This window comes from Miniopterus schreibersii (assembly GCF_964146895.1).
Source record: "Miniopterus schreibersii genome assembly, chromosome: 7".
In the NCBI taxonomy this organism is placed as follows: Eukaryota; Metazoa; Chordata; class Mammalia; order Chiroptera; family Miniopteridae; genus Miniopterus; species Miniopterus schreibersii.
The window spans coordinates 56,021,034-56,047,335 of record NC_138108.1 but is presented as its reverse complement, the minus strand read 5'-3'; the positions used below and the strand labels follow the sequence as shown (position 1 = coordinate 56,047,335).

The 26,302-nt window shown below is 38.8% G+C and overlaps 1 protein-coding gene and 1 long non-coding RNA gene across 2 annotated transcripts in view; one reads left to right on the top strand and one right to left on the bottom strand.

Annotated features, from left to right (window-relative positions):
- Window positions 1-17,283, bottom strand: part of STAM2 (signal transducing adaptor molecule 2) — a 43,135-nt gene extending 25,852 nt beyond the window's left edge. The window contains exon 1 of the mRNA XM_081142737.1: window positions 15,927-17,283. Coding sequence (XP_080998863.1) covers window positions 15,927-15,966 — 40 coding nt within the window. The 5' untranslated portion in view covers window positions 15,967-17,283. The remainder of the gene's footprint in view (window positions 1-15,926) is intronic.
- Window positions 17,284-22,239: 4,956 nt separating this feature from the next.
- The window catches only part of LOC308559686, a 39,206-nt gene continuing 35,143 nt past the window's right edge, over window positions 22,240-26,302 (top strand). The window contains exon 1 of the long non-coding RNA XR_013999192.1: window positions 22,240-22,419. This is a non-coding gene — a long non-coding RNA (uncharacterized lncRNA). The remainder of the gene's footprint in view (window positions 22,420-26,302) is intronic.

The window sequence follows — 26,302 nt, the reverse complement described above, 5'->3', positions numbered from 1 at the left end:
AAAGAGAAACACAGAATCCAGTTTACCTCAGTTAAATGCTGGGACTCACTTTTAAAAGCCATGCAAACTGCCAAACACTATGGATAGAAAGTAATTATTTTGACATATATGATGAAATGACAAGCCAGAGGTTTTAGAAAAGTAATATATTTTTGCCTCATAAATTCTAGAAGCAAGCACCAAGCTATGTAGGCAGAAACATACCTACTCAGGTACAGCTTCTTCCCTTATACAAAGATGACTGATTTTTCTACCTGTAAAGTCAGACCAGGATATATTTTTTCAGAGGTTTATAATGCTTAACTAATTCTTTTTTAAAAAAATAAATAAATAGGTTTTTAATGATTTCAGAGGAATGGGGAGAGAGATAGAAACATCAATAATGAGAGAGAATCCATTGATCAGCTGCCTCCTGCACACCCTCTACTGGGGATGGAGCCCACAACCAGGGCATGTGCCCTGACCAGGAATCGAACCGTGACCTCCTGGTTCATAGGTCAATGCTCAACCACTGAGCCACACAAGCCAGGCCTTAACTATTTCTTGATAACATATCTAAGAAATTCAGTGAATTCAAAAGGACAAGAAAAAATCTTCGAATTCTACCAACCTCTTTGAAAATTATGATACATATTTTCCCAGACTTTCTTCTATACATGTATATTGAAAAAAATATATATATGAGTAAACTAAATAAAATAGGATCACAGGTACGAGATGTCCAAAGACAGTACCCAAAAACTGATAACCCCTTCCCCGCCAAAGTTATGAAGAAGTTGAGAAACAAAACAAAGAATAGAATACCGCTGTTATTAGTAATAGAAGCTCTAGGTATGCTGGACTAATCGGCTTCCTAATAGTGAACCCCAGAGGTGGGCATGCCTTAGTCCTACACAGGGGCAGACCTCACCTGCTGGGGGAAGCCCCTGCACAACTTACTCCTTTGAGAAATAAATGAGAAATTACTCAAAGGCTGTGGAAAAACTAGATAGCTCCCACATGGACTAAGGGCATCAACAGGGCCAGTAAATTGCAAATTTACCAATCAGAAATATCATTACACCAGGAATGGAGTGAATGAGGAGCAGGGGAAGACTCAAGGTGATGCTAATGGAACTCCCTCTTCAGGAAGAGGAACCTCCAGAGGTAGAATAAAAGTATTTGCCACTAATTCTGTGATCATATTAAGTGTATCATTTCCTAACCTGCATTTCAACTTATCATGAACATCTCTCCATTTTAAATATATATCCATACCAATATTTTTAATAGCTGCATGATGTACCATTATATACAGTGGTCACAGTGCTTATACAATCTAGTGAGAAGGTATCAGCAAACTGTGATTTTAAATCCATCAGGTACCCAGACTCTCTTCTTTGTTACAGTCACTAGTATCTTCATATTGATGCTTAACATAGAAAAAATACAAAGTAATTAAAAGATGTTAGGATTTCACACATAGGCCTTTCCATAGATGTTTCATAGCATAAATACTTTATCTTGTCTACCGTCCATCTCTGCCACCACTTATCTTCCTCCCCCCAACCCTCAGAATTAATGTAGGCTCCATTACGGCAGAAATTTTTTGTTTCATTGTTACTATTTTTATTTCAAGTAGATAGAACAGTATCTGGGCACAAAGTAGGTACTCAGTAAATATTTGTTCAATGAATGAATGATGCTGGTTGCTCCTCCATATCCTGTGGTTGTAATGTGGGAAACAATAACAGAGCTTCTGAGTATATGAACTATAAGAGCTTTTATGGTGCCCAATGTGGCCCCAGCGAAGTCTGTGCGAAGTTCTGGACCAGCAAGAGCTTACCACTGAGCAAACATCCAAGGCGTTGCGTAAGATCAAGCTGCAACAGCAACACCATGAGACAACAAAAGACACTAGTGAGCTTATGAGGTTCCAGTTCTCTTCTTGTTTACTAAAGTAGAATGACAATACCTTTGGGAGTCTCAACAGGGAGACAGGGTAAATGGGGAAGGAAATGCCTCAAAAGACAAAGCAAGACATGGAAACAACCCAAGCGTCATCTCACGGATGACTGGATAAAGATGTGGAGCATATACAGAATACTACTCAGCCATAAAAATGAAACATTGCCATTTGTGATAACGTGGATGGATCTTAAGGGTATTTTGCTAAGTGAAATAAGTCAGATGGAAAAGAACAAGAACTGCATGATTTCAGCCACATATGGGATATAAAACAAAAAGCAACAAACAAAATAAACAAAAAAAACCTCATACAGACAACAGAAAGGTGGTTACCAAGGGGAAGGCATAGGGAGGACAAAGAAGGTAAAGGGTCAAGTACAAGTGACGGAAGGAGACAGACTTTGGATGGTGAGCACACAATAGAGCCGTGATTTTCCACCTTTCTCATCTCGTGGCACATGAACTAATTACTAAAATTCTGAAGCACACTAAAAAATATATTTTTCGCCAATCTGACCAAAAAATAGGTATAATTTTGATTCATTCATACTGGATGGCCATTGTTGTGTTGGCTGCTGTCATTTTTTCATTTGACAATCTAAGGGAAAAGGGGTCAGTGCCCTGGACTAAATAGCAGGTATTGCATGTTTTAAAATTTTTTGCAGCACACGAGTTGAAAATTGCTGTAGTTGAGTATACAAATGTTGTATTATAAAGTTGTAGACCTGAAATTGATATGTTATTAACCAATATTACCCCAATAAATTTAATTTAAAAAATAAAAAAGACCCCAGAGAGCTACCTCAGAGCCACTTCAGCTGTGTGAGGACACAGCAAGATGATGCCCATCTATGAATCAGAAAGTTGGCTCTCACCAGACATCAAATCTACCAGCACCTTGATCTTGGACTTCTCAGCCTTCTGACTGTGAGAAATAAATTTTGTTGCTTATTTAAAAAAAAAAAAAAAAGGAGGGAGGGAGGGAAAGAACTTCTAGTACAATGATACATACATAGGTGACTAACTTTATGTCTTGAGTCTGAAGAGCAAATCACATATATAACATATGACTTGCCAATTTCATGCTCATCTTTTCTCTTTGCTTATGACGGGGTTTTGTTTTTGCTATACAGGTCTATCACTTTTTTTAATAGTATCTTTCAGCAGTGTTTAGAACTACCTGAATATTAAATATTCCCCATGTTCTCTTTTGTGTACATATTATTTCTCTTTTATGGGTAAATCTTTAGTCTACTCTGGGATTTCATTTAGCACATGGTGTGAGGGAGGGATAGAAAAAATTTTTACATAATATTTGCTGTAGTTCCAACATCTAAGAATCTATCTATTCCTCTTTGATCTGAGAAACCAGAATCATCAATTACCAAATTTTGACACACAATTCTGGCCATGTGAGACACAATGAAATGTGAAGCCTAAGCCATACCCTCAAAACCCTTCTAATAATTTCAAAAATATCTAAACGGAATATTTTTACTTGATTTAATTATATAGAAAATTTAAAGTCCTGATTTGAATACCCTATCCAGAAGAGTATTACAAATATACTCTCTACAAATATAGGGCTCATGATTACTCTTTATAAAAAGTATAAAATCTAAAGGCTTTATAATAGCCTGCCAAAAAGAATTTCATTTTTCAAATGAATAAAATAACAGTTAAGTTATGTACTTAGGAGTATTTTAAACTCCTAGAAAAATCTTAAATATTATAATTAAGGAACCATTCTTTTTTAGCATATCACTTTGCCCAGTGTTGGAGTCATATCTCACATTATCCTATGTCAAATGCATAAAAAGTAAGAGCGTTAAACCAGCTCTCCTGGGGCCTACATGCTAAATTTCCAGGGTTTGGTGGGTGTAAGTCATAACATTTCATCACAAGGTTTTGATTACAGAGAGCCTCATATACTCAGTGAAACACTTCAGAAAGATTCTAACAATATCATAAAGAAGCAGTCCATCAATAAGGCTCCTCTTCCACACAGTCCATTATGGTCAACATATAGCTTTAAAAAGAATTCAAGTCTACTCATAAACTTTTAATAAAATAAGTTCTATCAGTAATAAAAAAATTGACTATATAAAACAAGAATGCCCACAAGAGATCTTTAAAGCTCCTCCAACTATGTTTGGAAATAAAAACTCATGACTGATTTGCTTCCAACCATGACAGAGTACCTGGTACCATATTTGCTATTCTACCAAAAACAAGTACAAAACAGGTCAAAATATATGAGGCAACTGTGTTCAGAATATGAATAACAATCAGTGCAGGCCTGAGATCTTTAAGGGAAAGGAAATATGAAGTGAACTTCATGATCGTCCCAGATTTCTGCCTGGGAACACTTTCCTGTCCCAACATAAGGAAAACCAGTCCTAGTAGAGCAGCTCAGAGACAGAGACCAGATTTCTGAGCATATGTTCCTTGTTAATAAAGGGCTCCCCTCACCCCCCACCCACACACACAGGGTGAGGCTCTAGATAAGCTCTTGCAGAAATCACCTACTATGGGGCTGAAAGGCAGTACAGTGCTGAGTGTCTCTGGAATTCCTGCCTGTTATGAACTGAATGTCTGTATCCCTACAAAATTCATCTGTAGCTAAGCACCGGTGTGGCTGTATTTGGAGACTGGGCCTCTAGTGAAGTAATCAAGGTAAAATGAGATAGTAAGAATGGGGCCCTAATCCAGCATGATTAAGTGTCCTTAGAAGAGATACCAGAAAGTTCTCTCTCTCCTCACACACACAAGGTCATGTGAGCACAGATTGAGAATGCAGCCATCTGCAACCCAAGGGGAAGAGTCCTCACCAGATACCAACCCTGCTGGGACCTTGATCTTGGAATTCCAGTCTCCAGAATTGTTGTTTAAGCCACCTAGTATATGGTATTTAGTTATGGCAGGCCACGCAGACTAATATTCCATCCAATTAATGCAAAGAGGACATTTACGGCACTCAGCTGAAACCCCCAAAAGGCCACACTTTAGGAGTAAAGGCCCTTAAAATTTAGTTGAATATCAAAATAGACCTGCCTCACAAAGAAAACCAAGCCTGACAAAAACCTAAAAGATCCTCCAATAATATAACTATCTGACAGAACAAAACTCAGCACTTTTTAAAGGAAGGCAACATAATCTAGCCATTACTTACAAAGAGTAACTACAATGACCAGTATAATATAAAAAATTACTAGACATGCAAAAAAGTGTCCCATAATCAAGATAAAAATCAGTAAAATCAGATAACTGCATAACCCAAATGTTAGAATTATCCAAAAAGTACTTTAGCCTGGCCGGGCGTGGCTCAGCATTTGAGCGTCGACCTAGGATCCAAGCGATCGGGGTTAGATTCCCGGGTTGCGGGCTCGATCCCCATTTGGGGGCGTGCAGGAGGAAGCCAATCAATGACTATCATCATTGATGTTTCTATCTCTCTCTCTCCCTCTCCTTTCCCCTCTCTGAAATCAATAAAGATATATTAAAATTAAAATAAATAAATAGGCAAATATTTAAAATTTAAAAAAGTATTTTAAAGCTGGTATTATGTATCTTCCCAAGAATTTAAAGCAAAAGATTGGTAATAAGTGAGTAGATGGTGAGTGCTCAGAAGAAAAATGGAATTTATAGAACTGAAAAGGACTCAATTAAAAATATTCACTGGATAAGCCTAAAAGCAGATTGAAGATTACAGAAACAGTTAGTGAACATGAAGAAAAGTCAATAAAAGTAATCAAATTTGGAGAACAGAGAAAAAAGATTAAAAAACTGTACAGAGTATCTCTCTATTCATTTTTTAGAACTTGCTCTGTAACAAATTACTGCAAATTAATAGTTTAAACCACTACCTGTTATTAGTTCATAGTTCTGTAGTTCAAAATCTAAGCAGGCTTGCCTGGGTTCCATGCTTAAGGTATCACAAGGCTTGTCGTTGGGAAATTGATGTTATTTAACTAAAACATGGTAACTAAATTCATGCATATTAGAATTATGTAAAGTGAAGACTTCTTGTCCATTAAAGCAGAGTTTAAATTGTTTTTCAAATGTGCATGGATCTACCAAAAACTAGAGATAATTTAGGACAATACACATCGTATATTCTCTGAATATAATATATTTTTACCAGACCAAATGTAAAACCCAATCACATGGAAATTAACAATCAGGACATAGATAACTAAGACTATAATAGAAGGCAATAAAAACTTTATTAATATTAGGATACTACATATTAGTATCTTGGGATGTGACTAAAGCAATGCTTAAATCTTAAAGGAAAAAATATTTTTTATGTATTAATAAGAAAAAAAATTATTTTTATACCTTAAAATTATAGAAGAATAGGGAAAACTGGCAAAAAAAACTTCTTTAGAGCAGAAATAAACCAAGAAATGGAAAGCAAGTAAATAAGTAGAATTCATTTTGGTATTTAACAGGAAACCACAGCTGACTAGCTTTTACTAAACATATAAATATGTTCTTTCTTTGAACCAATTCATTATAAACTGAAAAATTATTTGAAAACGTAGGAGAGCCTATTTTTCCTAGTTTATAAATAATTCATACATGTTTATTATATTAAAATAATATATATTTGTTTATGAAATTTCTACATACAATGCTTGTGTAAATTTAGATTTAAATATTTAAATGCCCAATTCCTCAACCTGATAGATTATATATACATATATATATATTTTGGTTAATCCTCACCTGAAGATATTTTTTCCATTGATTTTTAGAGAGAGTGGAAGGGAGGAAGAGGGAGAGAGAGAAACACCTATGTGAGAGAGACACAGCAATTGGTTGCCTCCCACATGCATCCCCCACCACCAGGGCCAGGGATCGAACCTTCAACCCAGGTACATGCTCTTGGCTGGGAATCAAACCCATGTCCCTTTGGTGCGCAGGCCGACGCTCTAGCCCCTGAGCCACACCAGCCAGGGCAGATTCTAAATAGTTTTTGCATGCGTCTGACTCCAGTGATAACAACCATATTTAGCATCCATGAACTTGGGTGTCACACACGTTTTCTCATTTAATCCTCCACCCCACTTAATGTTTTGATTTGTTTGGGTAAATTTTATTGAAGCAAACCTTCAGTTTACTCTGGGGAAAGCAGTAACATAAATTCTACTTTAAAATACACTATTTCTGAAATGAAAACCTACTTACAGCTCTGAATACTGACTAATAATAGGTAACAATTTAATTTAAAACAATAACAGCTAATAGCTTCAAAGCATTTTACATTTGCTAAACCACTTACACTTTAATCCAATGAAGTAAGAATTCCTCATTTTATAGATCGGGAAACTGACACAAAAAGTAACTAGCACAAGGTCACAGGGCCAGTAAATAGTAAAACAGGGATTTCAATCTGGCAGTCTGCCTCGGTGTAATATTCTAAGTTTAAATACTGTATTAAACTGCCTCTTGAGTGCGACTTTTATTCAAAACAGCTAAATTAACCTTTTTAAGTTAGTTTTCAGTTTCCCTATGTACAAACATTTTAAACATACTGAACAGGACAGATGCAAGTTCAACTCTTGTTTATAAGGAAAGGACCAGCCAGAATGCCATGATTAACTCTTTTATTACGTCAACTAAAAATACCTATATTTAACAGCCTCTTGCTCTGGTTGAATACAGAAGAGTGACTGCAGCTCTTTTTTCACCAACACTTTGGTGTGGGGGCTTGGAAGTCTTGGGAGAGTTGGATGCATGGGCAGTCAGGAAGGAGAAGGGTGACAGATAAATTAAAAACCACATCAAAATTACCTATACGGAAAGGACCAGCCTTTCCTTATAATAGATGTAAACCATATGTTAAAAAGGCAAAAGGTTTAGAGCCGGCCTTATATATTCCTGCAAGTTCACTTTCTTCTTGGCTAATACTTCCAAGATACCTGTTATAATCCTGTTAGGTGAGAACAACGCTGCCTCCCAACTCCAAAAAACGGGATGCTCATTTCCATAGCACCTTTATATTAGGAAACAAGGCAGAAGCATAAATGTAGTAAATATAATCTGTACTGAAATAGACTTACCAGGAAGCTTCATGTATAAGACACTTACTGATAGCTGGAGGAAAGTGAGTCTCCAAAATAGCCACTACCATGCCAAAATGTTATAGATGGAGAATCAAAAGCTGTTAGGCTGACTTGGGGTGGTAAACACACAATACAATACACAGATGGTATATTACAGAATTGTACAACTAAAACCTACATAATTTTATTAACCAATGTCACCCCAACAAATTCAGTAAAAAAAAGAAAAAAAAAAGCTGTTAGGCTGGGCAGGTGATCACCTAACTTCTGCAGGCTTGAGGAAATCATTATACACACTCTGTGTGCACATGTAGAGTACCCACATCACCCATTAAACAATGAAGACCTGCCTTCTCTCTATACCAGCTCTGGAATTTGCTTACTAGCTTAAGGTCTCTAGGTAGTTCACCTCAGTTCTGAGTCAAATCTGAATCCATGTTCTCATTTGTAAAATGGAGATTAAGATGGTTGCCATGCTTAAAAGAGGAGTTGTGGAAATTAAGTGAAAAGAAAAATGGATGAAAGACTAAATAGATACTTCAAAAAAAGAGGACATTCATTTGGCAAATAAATATACTTAAAGGTAATTCCCAACATCAATGGTAATCAGATAAATACATATAAAACCACAATGAGATACTATCACTAAAATTCTTAAAACTATACCACCACATACTGACAAATGTCTGACTTGAAACTGAAATAATGTGAGTTAAAAATAAGTTCAGAATGTCAATAATTTTCAGGGGGCAATGTCTGATATCTGCTACATTGGCCTTTTTAGGTTCAATCCCTATACTAAATACAAATATCTATTCACTATCATGTGTAAAAATTAATAATTGAAATCTTAACTAAAATTGGAGTTGGGAAGGCCTGTAGAGGGAGGTCTCACACCCTACATTTGTGTCAATGACCCCAAACAGAAACAGACATACCTTCAGGCTCCAATAGGAAGGTGTCTCTACTACCCTGACAGGAGGAAGATTTTATTCAAGCCCAGCCAATGAGAAGCCATCATCACCCTGAACTCCTGCTTTCCACCAATGAACTTTCATTTTTCTTTTGCTAATGACTTCCTTGCCCCACCCTCCTTCCTATAAAAACCCTCCATTTTGTATAACTTATCTGAATATCTCTGTGCTTGCTAGATGAGATGCTGCCTGAATGATTATTTAATAAGACCAATTAGATGTTCAAATTTACTCAGCTGAATTTTGTTTTATTTAACACAGTTGTAAAGTAACAGAGCCTAATAAGGCAATAATGTTTTTTAAAAATAAAATTCTTCCCCTTCAACCCCCCACCACAAGTGCTTACTACTACTAGGAAAACCAAAACACTAAGCATACTAGATCTCTCTAACTATTTAAGTACAGCTTTTAGAAGAGAATAATTCATCTTATGATATATGAAAGCAAAAGAAGCTGCTCCAGATAACAAAAGTCCCTTTTAGTTCAAATGAACTAAAACTGAGTCACTACATTTCCCATGTTGCAAATGAAAACAAACTAATAAACAAGTGCTTCATAAGAGAATATTTCATAAGAGACTTTTCATAAGAAAAGTCTGCGAGTTTTTAGTTACAAAAAAATTTCAGTGACAAATTTTTATCCTATATGCTATCATTTAAAAATTATACTAAATAATAGGGATATTGTGTATAACAAAATTTTAAAATCCTCATCATTTCCCTTCATGCTTTTATAAGAGACCTACTAAATACAATTTCTGAGGTTCATTAAAAGTCAGTCAAAACTGTAACTACTGCCTGGAACCTTCAATTTCCAACATTCCTTAACTAGAGGAAACTAAAGAAGGTCCTCTTTGGATGGTACAGTGATAGTTGTCACAAATAGGTCTCAACAGTAAAAAATATTAGGCGTTCCACAGGGTGTCATAGGAACAGAGAGGTGCTTGTCCCTTAAGCATAGGCAGTTGTAGGTCCATTAAGAAAACAACATGAAGGTAAGTCTAGAAGATAGGAGCAATATTTATTACTCCACAAGACGACCTGAAGATGCCAACAGGCTAGTGTGAAGCTCAGTCCTAAAAAGGAAAAGATAAGGGAAAAATATGTTTGGGCAATACCAAAATGTCTCAGGTTTCTAGAAACAATATTCTCACCAATGTTGCTAAATGGCTATTTGAAATAGGAAAAAGACTGTAAGCAAATACACTTTTTAAAATTTTGTAAAAAATGAAAGGTAAAAAAACTAAGGTGAGGGAGAATGTTAGATTTGAGTACACAAGGCAACCAAGAAGGGGGGGAAAATAACAGGAGATAAATGATGTATTTCAAGTTTTGTTTTGATCTCTGGGTGATAGATGGTTAGAGCTATCAGTTGTCAAGTGACCCGTGTTTGATATTCTACACGACATACTTATAAACAAAATGTACTCTTTTAACATTAAGAACATCTTTGAGGTCCTTTCGCTTAAACAAACAAACAAAAAAAGCAGAACAGGGACACATCTACCTAAGTACACTCTGCTGCAGTATTATTATCTTGTATGTTCACTTATAGAAAAATCATCCTCTTGCCCTCTTGCCTTACTTTCAAACAATAATCAAAGTAAGTTTAGAATTAAATGTTGTTATCAAGGAATAAAAATGTATATTTTAAATATCAACATCATCACTTTATATGAAACAAAAGTATAAATTACAATGTGTTTTCTCTTAAATCCTAGAAGAGCCTAAAAGAAACTCCCTTTTATGATTTGACCAATCAATCAAAAACCCATATGAAAGAACGAACAAAGGCCAAAAACAGGTAAGACTATCAAATTGAAGAAAAACAAGACGGAGGACTTGCTCTACCGCCTATAAAGGTCACTGAGATTAGAATGTGGTATTGGTGCACGGTAGCGAAAGAAAACAGTGTAGAAGGACAGAAAGCATAGACACAGGCCTCATAAAAGGAACTGTACTGTATGAAGGAGAAAGTTCTCCAAAATAGTGGGGAAAGGACAGACAATTCAGTAAATAGTGATTAGACAAACTAATTATTGTCTATTGTCAACTATCTGATCAAATCCTTCCTTGGACCTTACACGAAGATTGAGTCCAGGTGGATTAAAGACCTAACTGTGAAAATCAACACTTTAATAAAACTTTCCAAAAATATGACAAAAATCCTTATAAACTCAAGAGTAGAGAAAGGTTTCTTAAACAAGAAGTATAAAATCAAGAGAGAAGCCGTGGCCAGGGTAGCTCTGCTGGTTAGAGAGTGCCCAGAAACACCAAGGTTGCAGGTTGGATCCCTGATTAGAGCACATTCAAGAATCAACCAATGAATGCATAAATAAGTGGAACAACAAACCGATGTGTTTCTCATTCTCTCTCCCTCCCTTTCTTCCCCTCGCCAAAATCAATAAATTTAAAAAAAATTTTTTTAAATGAAAGGAGAAAGATAATATCACTAAAACTTAAGATTTCTTAACAATAAACATTGGAAACAAGTGAAAAGAAATAACAAACTGGGATATATATTTGCAATTCTCATAACCAATGAAAGATTAGTAGAGAATTATATGGAACCCTAAAAATAAAATTTAAAAATCCAACCAAGTAAAAGTAATGAAAAGGCAATTTATAGAAGAAAATGGAATGACCAAGAAATACATGAAAAGATGCTCAACTTCACTAGCAATGAAACTGAAATAAAATGAAAACAATGCCCTATTTCACATCCATCAAACTGGCATAAATTTAAAAATCTGACAATACCCAGCATTAATGAGAATGTGGAACAACAGAGACTTCATTCCACTGCTGGTGGGAGTAAAATTTCCCACAAACACTTAGAAGTGTATTCTGCTATCTAAGATTTTGCAACTCTGCACTATCCACACTTTTAAAAGGAATTCCTCTTCAAGGTACAATTCCTGGAGAATCTCTCAGTCATGTGAACAAGAAAACATGGATAAGAACTTTCACAGCAATGTCGTCTGTAATAACAAAAAACTGGGGGGAAAAACATTTCATGTACATTAATGGGAGAATGGATAAAAAATGTGGTATATTCATATAGTGGAATATCACATAGCTCTTAAAATTAATGAACTAGAGCTAGGAATATCACCAAAAAAAGACTGAATGACATGTTGCAAATGAAATGCAAAGAATGACACTTTTTATGAAGTTTAAAAACATGCAAAACAATACATATATTTGTATGTACAGTAACATACAGTTGACTCTCAAACAACATGGGTTTGAATTGCATGGGTCCACTTATATGCAGATTTTTTTCATAGACAATTTGAAAAAACTTGCAGACGAACCACAGAGCCTAAAACAGATGACATAAACTTATGGTATTGATAAATCCAGTATGCTACTGTAAATGTATTTTCTCTTATGATTTTCTTAAGAACGTTTTTCCTCTAGCTTACTTTACTGTAAAAATACAGTATATAAGACATATACAAAATATGTGTTAATTGACTGTTTATGTTATCAGTAAAGCTTCCAGTCAATAGGTTATTAGTAGTTAAGTTTTAGGAAAGTCATAAGAAGATTTCTGATTGTGCAGCAGGTGGGTTTCTCTAACCCCCACATTGTTCAAGGGTAAACTGTATATTATAAAATAGAGTTCACAGCTTTTTGGAGAGTGTTAAACTCTGAGAAGGGAGGCAAAAGAATAGGATAGAAACTCACTGTGTTCAAGAATTGACTTTAAGTACATAAATGTTATAAATTTGAACATATAAACTTGTAATACTGAGGAAGTACTAACAATATCTATTTTTATATTAGAGTTTCTTATAAAATCAAATCAAATCCCCAAGCTACCTCATTTTCAAGTTCTAACATAACACAAGCCAAAGACAAAGCAATACACACATTCAAATTTCCCTTGGAAAGTCTCATTTTAAGATAAAAGTTCACGCTTCAATCCACTGTGTCAGAATTTTATAGAGGTAGAATTTGAGGTCAGCTCTGTGGGACACAAGTAGGTGTATCTTTAAGGAAGGAGATTCTAAGGTTGTTGAAAAAAGCAAAAGTCTATCAGTGAATAGTAAATGGCAGAGACAGAATTTGGCAAGAAAGATTGCCTGGACTAGGTAAGGAGAAAAAAGATATGCAAACAGAACTAGAGTCAGGGACCAATGGAGTGAGACTAGAAAAATTGGTACAGAATGTAAGGAAATGACATTCCTTTTACCACTACCACTATATTTTTCTCCTGTGGCTCTGTCCCGTTTTACCTTAAAATCGCCTAAGAAGGCTGCACCAACCAGGCTTTACATCAGGAACCCTATATTCCCCTTCAAGATGCAGGGCTGAGGTCTGTGTATATTTTTGTTTTTGCCTCAGCACAACTTCAAAGGAGTTTTATTGAACAAAACAAAAAATAAATCCAGATTTGAATAAATCCAATAAATATTTAGAGCTCTAATGCTACCATTCCTAGCATACCAGTAGGGATTTGTAGGTTCTGACTCTGAAAAAAATAGGAACTTCCTGGCCTTTTGGCCTGCTTCCATGTGATAAGTCATATTTCATCATCAACTTATGAGTGCCTTCTTAGCCATTTTGACCCACTGCAGCTTTTCCTCTGAATCTGAGAAAAGGGTTTCTTCCCCACATGAATGTCAGAAAGACTGCTCACTCTCTGGTGAGACTCCGTATGAACCAAAGGAATATAGTTTCATCTTTAAAGGCCCTTAATTATAAAATGACCATATCATACATATAGCAAGAGGTAAGATTACTTCCTGCAGGTAGAAGTACTGTCCGAAAAGTGAGGGAGAAAGAGGACAGTGTCAACACCTTTACAAAGAAAGTATGCCTGGAGGTTTGGGTCTTCTCTTCAGGGGAAGATGGCTGCTCTAAATAGAGAGAGTATGCAAATAAAGCATGTCATGCATTTCTAGTACTATAATAATAACACTATATAATAACTGCCTTTTTATGTGTATATGTGTCCTCCATTAGACTGAGTTCCCTGAGGGCAGTAATTCAGTCTATTAAATTTTTGTGTCGCCATAACTTAATACAATGTCTGACACACAGTAATCATTCAACGCAGGTTTGTTGAATGAAAGGTGAACAAAGATATGACAAAAAAAGAAACAATGGTGAAAATATGACTGAACCAGAGAGTAGGTGAAAAAGACAATGACATGGCAAAGGAACATTCCTGTAGACATCTCAAGTTAAATAATGATGTGCTTGTATTACTTAACTATTTCAAGTTAAAAAGGAGCTTTAAGTTATAAAAATGCAATATATAATTTTCCTTCTATGATGAAAGTTTAAGGACAATCTGGACTCCTGGGTATTTCATTCCACTTTATCTATTAATTCCATTCACTTGTCTAAAAGAAGTTATACATGGGTCTCAATTAAATTCACTCTTTTGCCTTTAAAATGCCTTTTGGATACTGACTTAATCACACTTAACAAATGAGTACCTGAAGTTTTGGTTAATGGCAATGTCGATGAAATAATCCATACACAGCAGTATTTTTATGTCTGAATAGCAGTGCCTCTTTTACTACATCGGTACTAAACTGTGAAAAGCTAAACAGGTAGAGCAACTCGGCCTACTTCTAGAAGTTTTCAATCAGAAGACAATGGGCTTCCAGGAAAGATTTCCCTGGAAGAAAGAGTTCCACAGTTTTTAAACTTGAAAATCATTTGTCTTACTCTATTTTGCCCTGTTTTATTTCACTAGGAAAAAATGAAAGTCTTCACACCAGCAATAAAAAATACCAGTCTCACTGCAATAAAGGAAGAAATCATTAGGTGTTCCAAAAGCAGACGCTTCCTAAATTTATGCCAGTCACCTGTATTAAACTACCATTAAAAAAGCTGAATTATGGAAATACATATTTGAAGACTATCTAGGGTCAAGATACTGTATAATTACAAAAATTTTTAGCTCCCTGGGAATAAAAGCATCTTATAATGTACATGGTATTTGACTTTTGAACACCCTTTTGGAATCACATAATATATCAAAATAGAGCACTTTCTAGTCTCCTCATTAGAAAATTTTAACTACGAAACAGGTGGCTCACTGCTGTAATGTGAAGTATCTGCGTGACTCTGGTAATTTTCAGCCACGCGTTTTTTTCATTCCACCAAGTCCTTAAACTGGATACCTAGGGTTCTGTTAACTACTGCTCCACAAATCTTACTTGGCCAGTTTGTTTTACTTTTATTCCAGTCCCCAAAATAAAAGATAATTTCTCTTACACCGCCCATCTTTTTCTCATTTCATGGTCACTGAGACAAAAGCGCTCCTACAACCCCAACAAATAAATATTAGTTGTTCTGGACCGGTTTGAGACCCTAGGGTTTTCCTTTTCCTACCGCAAGACAACATTTCTTAGCACTTGCGCCATCCACGGAGAGAGAGTAACACTCCCAACCGTTGTAAATAAATCCTGAAGCTACGCTCTCAGGGCTTGGATGCATTTGCAGATAACCGAGGTGAAATAGGTTCTTCCTACTGAATGGGGGGGGGGGGAGCAGACAAGTCAGGGTCTCTAGTGTTGGGGGGCCCTAGACAGCAGGGTCTCTACTTTTGCATCATCTCCCAAAAGGGCGAGGGGTGCTTAACTAGCTCTAGACTCGAGAGTCTAGAGGGAGCAAGAAGTTTGTGTCGCCAACTCCCCAAATGATTAATTAGCCCAGTGTCCAGCCAGTCCCAGGCTCTTCCCCATTCCTGCGCCTGGCGAGGGGAATGGCCCTCTTTCGGGGTCCCCAACTTCGGGTGGGCAGGAAGCACTCTCCAGGCCGCTAGCGACCGGCCGCAGAGACCCTGCCGGCGGCGGGGCAGCGGCGCCGCCCCCTGCTCTCCCCGGGCTTTGGCTTTCCAGTCCCGGGAGTCGCCACCGCCCACTTCCAGCGCGACAAACAGCGGCGCGGACCCCGGAACCAGCACTCACCCACGTCTTGCTCGAAGGGATTGGCAGCGAACAGAGGCATCTCCCCAACACCCGCGCCTTAGTCGCTGCGGTCTGGCTGAGACGGGCAGCTGCTCCGGGACAGGCGACCCGCGGCCGAGGTTTCCTAGATGGCTCCGCTCCGACCGCGTCCTCCTACTTCCGCCACAGCACCTGCCCGAAGCCCGCCCGACAGGCCAGCTCAGGGTCAGCGCTCCGCCCCCGCGCTCCGCCCCCAGGCCCGCCCCAGGGGCGAGGTCCGCCAACCCCGGGCATCCTCTCGGCGCCCCTGTCGCCTCCGCCTGCCGGGAGGAGGAGGCAGCCCTTGTTCCAGGGCCCCTAGGGATCAGGCGTCCTCCGCGGACACCTTCCCATCGCCAGGACCCCGGCAAGCCACGGAGCGGGGGACCTTCGGGAGCCGGAAGTTGTCGCGCCTAGAGCTGGGCGACGCCAGAGGCCCGAAGCAGCAGTGCCCGCGGCGTCACTGTGGGGGATGCGGTTTTCCGAGGCGTTCTGCGTGGGCCTGCGGGTTCAACCGGCACCATAGTTGGTTCGTAAGCGGCAGGCTGTGCCCTCCAGGCATCCGTGGACCCGCGCTTGCATTGGCGTCACAGTGCTGTTGCCCTGGAAATGGATGGAGCCTCGGCGGAGAGGTGGCTTTGAGAGTGGACAAAGGGTTTGGTTTTCTCCGGGGCTTAAGGTGTTGCGCTCTCCTAAACCCCACCAGAATGACCGCTCTGAGATGCGGTGGTCAAAGTAACTTTGTGGGGACTCCTAAGTTTTTGCTTCCATCCTGTTGGCGCACTGAACATACTGCTGTACGCTGGGAGTCCAGAGAAATGAGGCGCACTCTGTGCCTTCAAGTTGCTGACAGTAGCATGTACGTGACGATATATGACAATCCTGATAGTAGCATGTACGTGACGATATATGACAGTCCTCATATACAGTAGGCCCTCTTATCTGAGGGGGATGCAGCCCAAGACCTGCATTGCATGCCTGAAACCATATATATTACCAGTGGTTTTTCTATACATACATGCCTATGATAAAATTTAATTTATAAATTAGGCTCAGTAAGAAATTAACAACAGCCCTTGCGGGTTTGGCTCAGTTGTTACATCGTGGGCCCTTGGATGGAAGGGTCCTGGGTTGGATTCTGGCCAAGGGCAGTACCATGGTTGCAGGCTTGGGGGGGGGAGCTCGTTCAGGAGGCAGCCAATGGATGTGTCTCTCTCACATCTATGTTCCTCTCCCTTCCCCCCCTTCCACTCGCTCTGAAAAGCAATGGAAAAAATATCCTCAGGTGATGATTTAAAAAAAGAAAAATTATTAACAATAACTAATAAAATTGAACTTGTACTGTAATCACAGTTGTATGAATGACTGGGCCCATTAATAAGTAAAATAAAGGTTACTTGAACACAAGCACTAGGATAGCACAAGTTGATCTAGTAAGGTGGGGGCTGTTAAGTGCCTAATGGGGGAGTGGAGGGGGGAATAGTGCACCCAGCTTATATATGCTGGACAAGGATGATTCAAGTCCCAACCAGCTGGAGCAGGGTGGGCGGATATTTCATCATGCTATGCAGAATGGCTTGCAATTTAAAACTTAGGAATTATTTCTGGAATTTCCCATTTGATATTTTCAGACCGTGGTTGACCACGGATAACTGAAACCAAGGAAAGCAAAACCTCAGATAAGGATTGACTACTGCATATTTGGGGTCACAAACTCAAATCCCCATAGGATCCAGCCAGGTATCTAAATAAATGTAAAAGTGCAAGCACCCTCTCACCCAAATACTCCCTCTCCTTAACCCTGCTTTATTTTTTCATAGCATTTACCACTTTGTAATATATAATTTATTTATTTTCTGTCTCCCCTCTTACAAATATAAATTCTGTGATTGATTTTGTTCATTGCTGTATCCCCAGCATCTAAAACAGTGTCCAGCAAGTAATAGGTGCTCAATAAATACTTTTCAAATGTAGCCATAGCATGTATCTGAAGATAATAACTACTAGTAAATTTTAGCCATATGTTGAAGTTTGGGCCCTACTAGAGCTTCCAATTTTAAAATTATTTTTAAATGTTAGGAATTACTTCCACATTTTAACAATGGATCAAGCAAAACCATTTTTCAACCTCTGGTACAAAGATTTGATACAAAGAAGAGAGAATCCTTACAAATGGACTAGATCAGGGAGGTGGCTGCATTTTATAGTATAAAGATAGATGTACAAATAAATATTTGCAGGTGAAAGGAGCTGGTTTAAAAAGAACATTGAACCTAAAATGTTCAAAATATGTTTGGAGACTTTTTGGATGGATTTGTCCAGGATTAAGGCTTAGTGTTGGAATGGAAAACAAGGCTAGATCGAGATAAGAGGAAACAGATTGGGAAGAGCCTTAAGAGCAAGCTAATTTTTAACAAAACTTTAGCATATAAGGCACTAGATAATCATTTAAAGATTTTGAGCAGCAGAATCGTTTTCTAAAAAGTTTCCAGATGTTAATCTGACATCACTGCATGATGTGTATGAAGAAGCAGATTGAGGCAGAATGGTTTAGGAGGCTATTGCTTCACTTAAAAGCCATAAGAAGAGATCATGTAGAGGAGCTAGTATTCAGATAAGAGCAAAGGGCTGAGGATTAGCCTTTGGAAAGCATTCACATTTTAAAGAGACTTCTTTAGCTTCTCCTCATCTTTCATGGCAAGCATACTCTAGAATCTGTAGGTATTTCCCTTTCTATGTGTGTAGTCAGTCTCTTGTAGTCAGTTCCTACCATTAACAAAAAGCTTTAAGCCACTAAGAGTCAGACCTTGTGTTAGAAACAAGAGGATGCAGTTTGTTACTTCATCTAGTGAAGTTATTGAAAAATTAAAAAATATGTCAGTGGCAGCCCACAAATTCTGTTGTGCAAAGAAGTACAACTTTTCATTCTTCCGTTACACAACCTCTTTAGAGCCTGTCTCCCTGATAACAGAAAATAATCTTGTTAAAAATCATTCTCTTTCGGGTTTCCTTGGTTTGGGGTTTACACTCAACAAATCTGATATCCTTACCTCAGACCACTTTCCCCGAACATATTCGAAGACCCATCCCCAGGTATGTTCTTTTGACTCTGCCAATATGTATGAAACTTGACCCTAGTTTTTGCCTAGAAATACTGGAAGCAGTTGTGGCAAACCTTGAGAAAATAGCACCTTGGAAAGCATCGTCCTCAGGTGAGATTTCTGCATGGTCTTCAGGCAAAGGGAGGCCACTACCCTCTAGCAAGGGCAAGTGCTCCACTTCTGTTGGGCCAGAGGATTGAGGTTAGTCTACCAGCTCAAAGTTCTCAAGAGAATCCACCCAGATATCCCCACTCTAGATCTCGGTCTGATTCTTTCCCTTTCAGGACCTTGACTTTAGGAGACATGCTATGGGCTATGAATTCAACCTTCTTTTAAATTCTTTCATAATCAGGTCCTGAGTCTGATTTTTTTTTTTTTTTAAACCACAATCCATGTCTCTCTGGCTATAGTAAATAAATGCATTCTCTTCCCTTGCTCTTGCTCTTTCTTGCTTTCTCATTTTTCCCTGTGTTTCAGTTTGGATAATTTCTCTCTTTAGGATGAGCGGTATGTTATTTTTCATGAGCTTCCAATGCATTTGGTTTGAGTGTTTTTAATAAACTTTTTATTTGGAATAAATTTAGATTTACAAAAAAGTTACAAAGATAGTATAGAAAATTCTCCTTTACCCCTCACCCTGTTTCCCCCATTGTTAACATCTTACATTTCCATGGTACATTTGTCAAAACTAAGAAACAAACATCAATTCTTCGTTATTAACTAACTCCAGACTTAGTTGGATTTTACCCGTGTTTACCTTAATATCCTCTTTTTCCCCCCAGGATCCAATCTTGATGTGTCATGCCTCACCAAGACTGCTCCCCGGTTCAGTGATTTGCAAGGGCTCACAGAACTCAGCATATAGTCATCCTCATGACTATGATTTATTACAACAAAAAGAAACAAAACAAAATCACTGAAGGGAAATGGCACATGGGGTAAAATCAGCAGGCACAAGCTTCCAAGGGTCCTCTTTCAGTGGAGTCACACAGCACATGCTTTATTCTTCCAGCAATGAATTGTGACAGCACATGTGCAATGTTGTCTACCAGGGAAGTTTATTGCAGATTCAATGCCCAAGGTTTTATTGGGGGCTAGTCACACAGGCACCCTCTACCTAACATGCAGCCAATTTCCAGACTCTCAGAAGGAAATCAAGTGTTCAGCATAAACTACATTGTTTGTGCGAACAGCTTAGGCACCGTGAGCCATCCTTATCGGGGAATTGTGGGAACCCTCTTCAGATCTAAGCTCCCAGATGCCAGTCGAGCCAATCTTGAAAGCAGGCCTTTCTAAGGATGGCGGTCTCATATTAACTCTCTTCTGCATACCAGGGCGCTACATTCCATTTTGTTGTCATGTCTCCCAAGTCTCCTCTGGTTTTTAGCAGTTTTTTAGTCTCCTTGTTTTTCACGTCCTGGACAATCTTGAAAAGTGCTGACCAGATACCTTGTATACTGTCCCTGAATCTAGGTTTGTCTCATAGCTTTCTCATGCTTAGATGGGTGTTAGAAGATTTTGGATAGTATCACAGGGGGGAAGTGTCCTCATAACATCACTTTAGGGGGTATATAGATTATCTGATGAGGGTAACTTTCAGCACTTGGTAAAGGTAGCATTTGCCAAGTTCCTCCACTTTAAAGTTAATATTTTCCCTTTTCCTACTATATTCTTAGGAAGCAGATCATTGAAGCTAGTCAATCAAGGGAATTAAGCTTCACCTTCTATAGAGAGGAGTATCTAAATATATTATTGGAATTCTTCTGTAAGAAAAATTTGTCTCTTATTTATTAAATTATTTAATCAACATGAACTCATGTATATTTATTTTATACTTTGGGCATTTGTTGTTATTTTTACTCGAATTGTTCCAGCTTTGGTCACTGGGAACTGTTTCAGTTGCCTTCTATATTCCTTTGATGTGTCTTTTTTTTTTTTTGAGAATATCTTTACTTTTTTGTACTACAAGATGCTCCAGGCTCACCTTGCATATTCTCTACCCCAGTCTTAGAATCAACAATTTCTGGAAAGAACCCTGGCTCTGAAGATCTCTTTAAAGGCTGCCATAGAAGATTTCTGGCTTTTATAATGTGCCTTGAGTAAGCTGGCTAACCTGAGCTTGTCATTTCCTTCCCGTAGCACATTAATAGTAATTAACAACAACCAACCAACACCATGACCCTTATAATTGTCTTTATCTTTCTCAAGTACTAGAGCTATTATTAGAGAAGCCAGTGCATGCCCTTCTACCTATACCCAAACCCAATTTGCCACAATCTTAGTAATTGTGATGCTACAGAATTAGTTCTCAAAATTTGGCAGCCTTCACAAGTGCTTCTTAGGCTTACCCCTTCCTGTCTTAGGCTAAGACAGGAAAGCTAGAGGGGGATGCAGTTGGGTATTTTCCTTCCCCCAGGTTGTTAGGCTCTGGTAAAACCGTAGTTGGTTAGGCTCCAGGAAAATAGTTTCTCTTGAAGTCAGGCCTCATTAGAAAGAACAGAATGCTCTGGCTTATTTTACAATGGCTGCTTTCCCCTCCCCACACCAGAAGCACAAGGGGATTTTTCTCTAAACCTTCACTGTGAGAACCTGGTAGGGCTCACAGAGGTTAAATTCACAAAACTGGGGGGCCCTGCCTATGACAGGGTCCCCCTGATTTTTAACTTTCCGAGTTGTATACACTGAGCCTCAAGCAACTCATTAATTACAGTTTAGTAACTGTAACCCACCAACCCCCACTAGTTTCCGTGGAGACTTATGCTCCAGTAAGGTGATTCTCTGTCTGCCTGTCTGCCTCTCCAATTTTGGATGCAGCTCTTCACCCTGTGACCTTAGTTCTCTGATGGATCTAAGGAGAGCTGTTGATTTTCAGTTCAGCATTTTTTTGTTTCTGTGTGGATGGGAGAGAGGACTACTAAACTCCTTAGATGCTGGACCAGAAACCAGAAGTTGGCTCTATTTTTCTCTTTTCTATCATAGGTACCAAATGTTTTGGACCCATGTACTAGAAACTTTGGAGTAAACTCTAACTCTGCTCCTAACTTTCCAATTTCTTTAAACATAATTTTTTCATTTCTTCCTTCCAGCTCTCCTTTTGCTGTTCTGCCCTCCTCCCTTCCCCTTGACATCATCGCCATTAAATGCCAGGTTCTCCTTTCCTCCATGCCTTTGGACTCTTGCCCTTGAAAAAGGTCACCCACGAGATTAAAAATGGCGGTGGACTGAGTGGAAGCTACACTGACACTGTCCAGGGACCAAACTGAAATTACAACTCAAATATAGAAAAACCATCCTGAGTAATCAACTGCAACCAACGATGAGCTGGAGAGCACCCTCATAACCAAGGACCTAAAGCAGAGACCACATAGAGACTGGTAAGTACGAAGGCACGAGAGGTCTGGCTGGGCTCCCGCAGGCAGCAGCTGAAGGTCTGGAGCGAGGTCTGCAGGGGGCTCCCACTGAGGACTCTGGGGTCTAAACCCCAGGCTGGGCTTCCCAGCTAAGAGCAGCAGAGCTGAGAAAGGTGCCCACATAACATCTGGCTGTGAAAAGCAGCCGGGTTTCTGTCTGCCAGAGAGAGATGGCTGGAAATACAGGCACCCTCTTAAAGAGCCAACACACAAAGTTTCATGTGCAGCCACTCACCTTGGGCTCCAACAGAGGGAGGGCAGAGTGGACTAGAGCTGTGTGGGGAGAATCCAGGGGGGCTGGCTGTGGGAACATCTCAGAGGCTACCCACCTGGCCCCCAGTGCTAAGTCATTTCCCCAGATGGCAGAGGACATCCTTCTCAGGCAGACAATTTGATGCTTTTGGCGGGGGTGGGGGGGGTCACTTGCCCCACCCCGCTGGAAAACCTCTCACCCTACCCAGAGGAGCTGACCTTGGAATTCGGTCCATTCTCCTTTTATCATGGAAAGATAACAACCTAGTTCCCTTGTTCCCAAAACAAAGGGATCCCAGAGGCACCCCACCCTTTTGCAATCCTCCAGCCTGCATTTCCTGTAACCTGTAAACCATTATACACATTCTTTTTCTTTCTTTCTTTTTTTAAATATATCTTTATTGATTTCAGAGAGAGGGAAGGAGACGGAGAGAGAGACAGAAACATCAATGATGAGAGAGTCATTGATCAAGCCCACAACTGGGCATGTGCCTTGACCGGGAATCGAACCCTGATCGCCTGGATCCCAGGTCGATGCTCAACCGCTGAGCCACGCCTGGCCGGGCATAACCTGTAAACCATTATACACATTCTTATTCCTTTTTGTCCACGTAATCTTTGTCCTTCTACCCAGTATAAGGAACTGGCTTATGGGGGGCAAGTAGAGCAGGTTTTATGTGAACAAATCCTGCTGTTCTCCCATCTTGCCAGCATTATTGGAATCACTTCTCATATATGATTCAACCTTGTCTCTGCTTAATTCGCTAAAGTAGTGACAGGCAGCCAGGACCCATTGTGTCCAGCTTCACTAGGAACCTCAGTTTTCTTTCTTATTTTTAAAAAATATATCTTTATTGATTTCAGAGAGAGGAAGGGAGAGGGAGAGAGAGAGATAAAAACATCAATGATGAGAGAGTCACTGATCCGCTGCCCCCTGCATGCCCCCCACTGGGGACTGACTCCTATACCCCCGCATGTGCCCTGATGGAAGAAGACTGCTATCACCTGAATCATAGGACACTCAACCTCTGAGCCACGTTGGCCAGGCAGAACCTCAGTTTTCTTATCTGTAAGTATATACTTTATAAGTTTGCTGTGAAGATTAAATAGGATCATGAGAGCTTTTCATACAGTAAGTGCTCACTAGCCTTATTATAGCACTTACAAAGGAACTTCTTACAGTGATGGGTGTGTTTTATATTTGCACTGCTCAGTCCAGTAGTCACTAGCCACCTGCGGCTATTGATAATCTGAAATCGGCTAGTGAAAAATAAATAACTGCCCGGCCAGCATGGCTCAGCAGTTGAACACTGACCTATGATCCAGGAGATCTTGGTTCAATTCCCAGTCAGGGCATATGCCCAGTTGTGGCCTCGATCCCCAGTGGGGAGCATGCAGGAGGCAGCAGATCAATGACTCTCTCCTCATTGATGTTTCTCTTTCTCTCTCCCCCTCCTTCCTCTCTCTGAAATCAATAAAAAAATATATGTTTTAAAAAGATTAAGAAAATAAAATAAAGAACTAAATTTTTAATTTTATTTTACGTTAATTAGTTTTGCTGTGAAGTGGATAGCATATTAGCGCAGAACTAGACAACATTGGAAAAATCAGTTGAAGGAGAAATATAAGTGTCTTTGGTATGTATTACTTGTGCCTTACGAGATTTCACTTTCCAAGCATAAAGCTTTCCTCTGCCACCTATCTTCTTCTTTTAACTCTTTTTGTTTTTCACATCTGGAAATTTAAGATTCAATTCAACACCCGTATTCTCCAGAAGCATTCCTCTGTTGGTCCCAATCCACATCTTACACGTCTCTGAACCTTTTATTGAACAGATGATTAACATTGAACTACGTAGGACTTAATATTCCTCTGACCTAGCTTGTGTGATTATTGTAACTCCCCAAGAGCACAGCATAGGTATCTGCGTGGTTTTTAAATTCTGTGCCCCTCCCAAGCAGTTAGCCTATTACTTAGAATACTGTAAACAATACTTTATGGGCTTTTTTGTGTCCTCCCAAAATTCGTATGCTGAAATCTAACACTCAGTGTAATGATAATTGAAGGCAAGGCCATTAGGAGTTAATTATGTCCTGAGAGTGGAGCCCTCATTGACGAGATTAGTGTCCTCATGAGAAGAGGCCAGAGCTAGCTCCCTCTCTTTCTGCCATGTGAAGATATAGGAAGTTGGCAGTCTGTAACCCAGAGGAGGATCTCACCAGAACCCAACCATATTGGCACCTTGATCTCAGACTTCCAGCCTCCAGAACTCTGAGAAATACATTTCTGTTGTTTATAACCACCCAGTCTATGGGACTCGGTTATAGCAGTGTGAGCTAAGACTCACTGAGTCATCCTATGCTGGATTGATTACTTGTCCTTTATCTCTCTGATTCATTCCTCTTGCCTTCCAAACCCCACCCCCATTCTCCAAATGTTGGCTGAAAAGAACAAAGTGCCCAAATAACCAATAAAATATTTACCTTTTTTTCTCTTTTCTGCCTTTGTGTTACTTTATCTTCCTTACTCCTGCACAATGAATAAAAGCATTTTTCATGTACATTACACTTTTCATGTTTCATTTAGTAAACATTGTGTGCTTACTATTTGCAAAATACTAGTGGTTAGGGCATGAAAATTATGTAACAGCTGCCCTCTAATGAGTTATTTGTAGAGAGTGACTTAGGAAAATGATTAATGGAAGATTAGGTAAAAGGGGAATACCAAGTGCTGACTGAATAAAGACCAATGTGTGCATTTTAAATATTTTAGTTGCCTATTTGAGGATAGTTATCCCAACAAATTTGGTGTTAGGTAAATCATATCTTAAACTAAACTTTCACAAGTTGAATAGATTGAATCTTTAGCAAAATTAAAAGAGAAACTATGCATGACCATCTAGAAGAAATCATTTAGAAAGTCAGCTTACGAAAAAGATAATATGGAAAAGTAAAGGGTAAACAAGTAATAATAACATTAAAGGGTCATGTTGTAGAAGAAAAAAGATGTACAAATTCAGGAAATTGTGTGTGTGTGCCTGTGTGTATGTGTTTCAAAGAAAATTACTGAGAGGAAGGTTATTGTAAAAGTCCACAAAAAGCTCTAGCTTCACAGGAATCCTAGAAGAATTAGTTGATTCTATTCAGTAACTCTGTTTACTGGAAATACAATTGAAAAGTAGTATAATGTAATTACACTAAAAATTAGCTTAAATTTTACTTTATAATTTATTTAGAACTGTAGAATTATTTATTTTTCCTTTTATCTTCATCATTGCCATGCTCTTGACAGCAGGGGGCGACATTGCTACACTCCTGGAATCAATTGGCATGGCCTTAACTATGAACCAGGCAAACTCTGAAACAAATTTCAGGGACCTAATTTGGCCAAAATTAAAAACATTGTCCTTTCTATTTACCTTAAAAAGTCATATGAATAAGCCTTCATTATAATATACCAAATTTTTACATATTCTAATTGTTTAATAAAAATTGTTGACTAATTCATTTTGCCAATGAATGTCAATAACCCAGCATGTGCTATTTTAAAATTAATGTTCACTTAATTTTTATCATGAGAATTTAATAAATTGTCT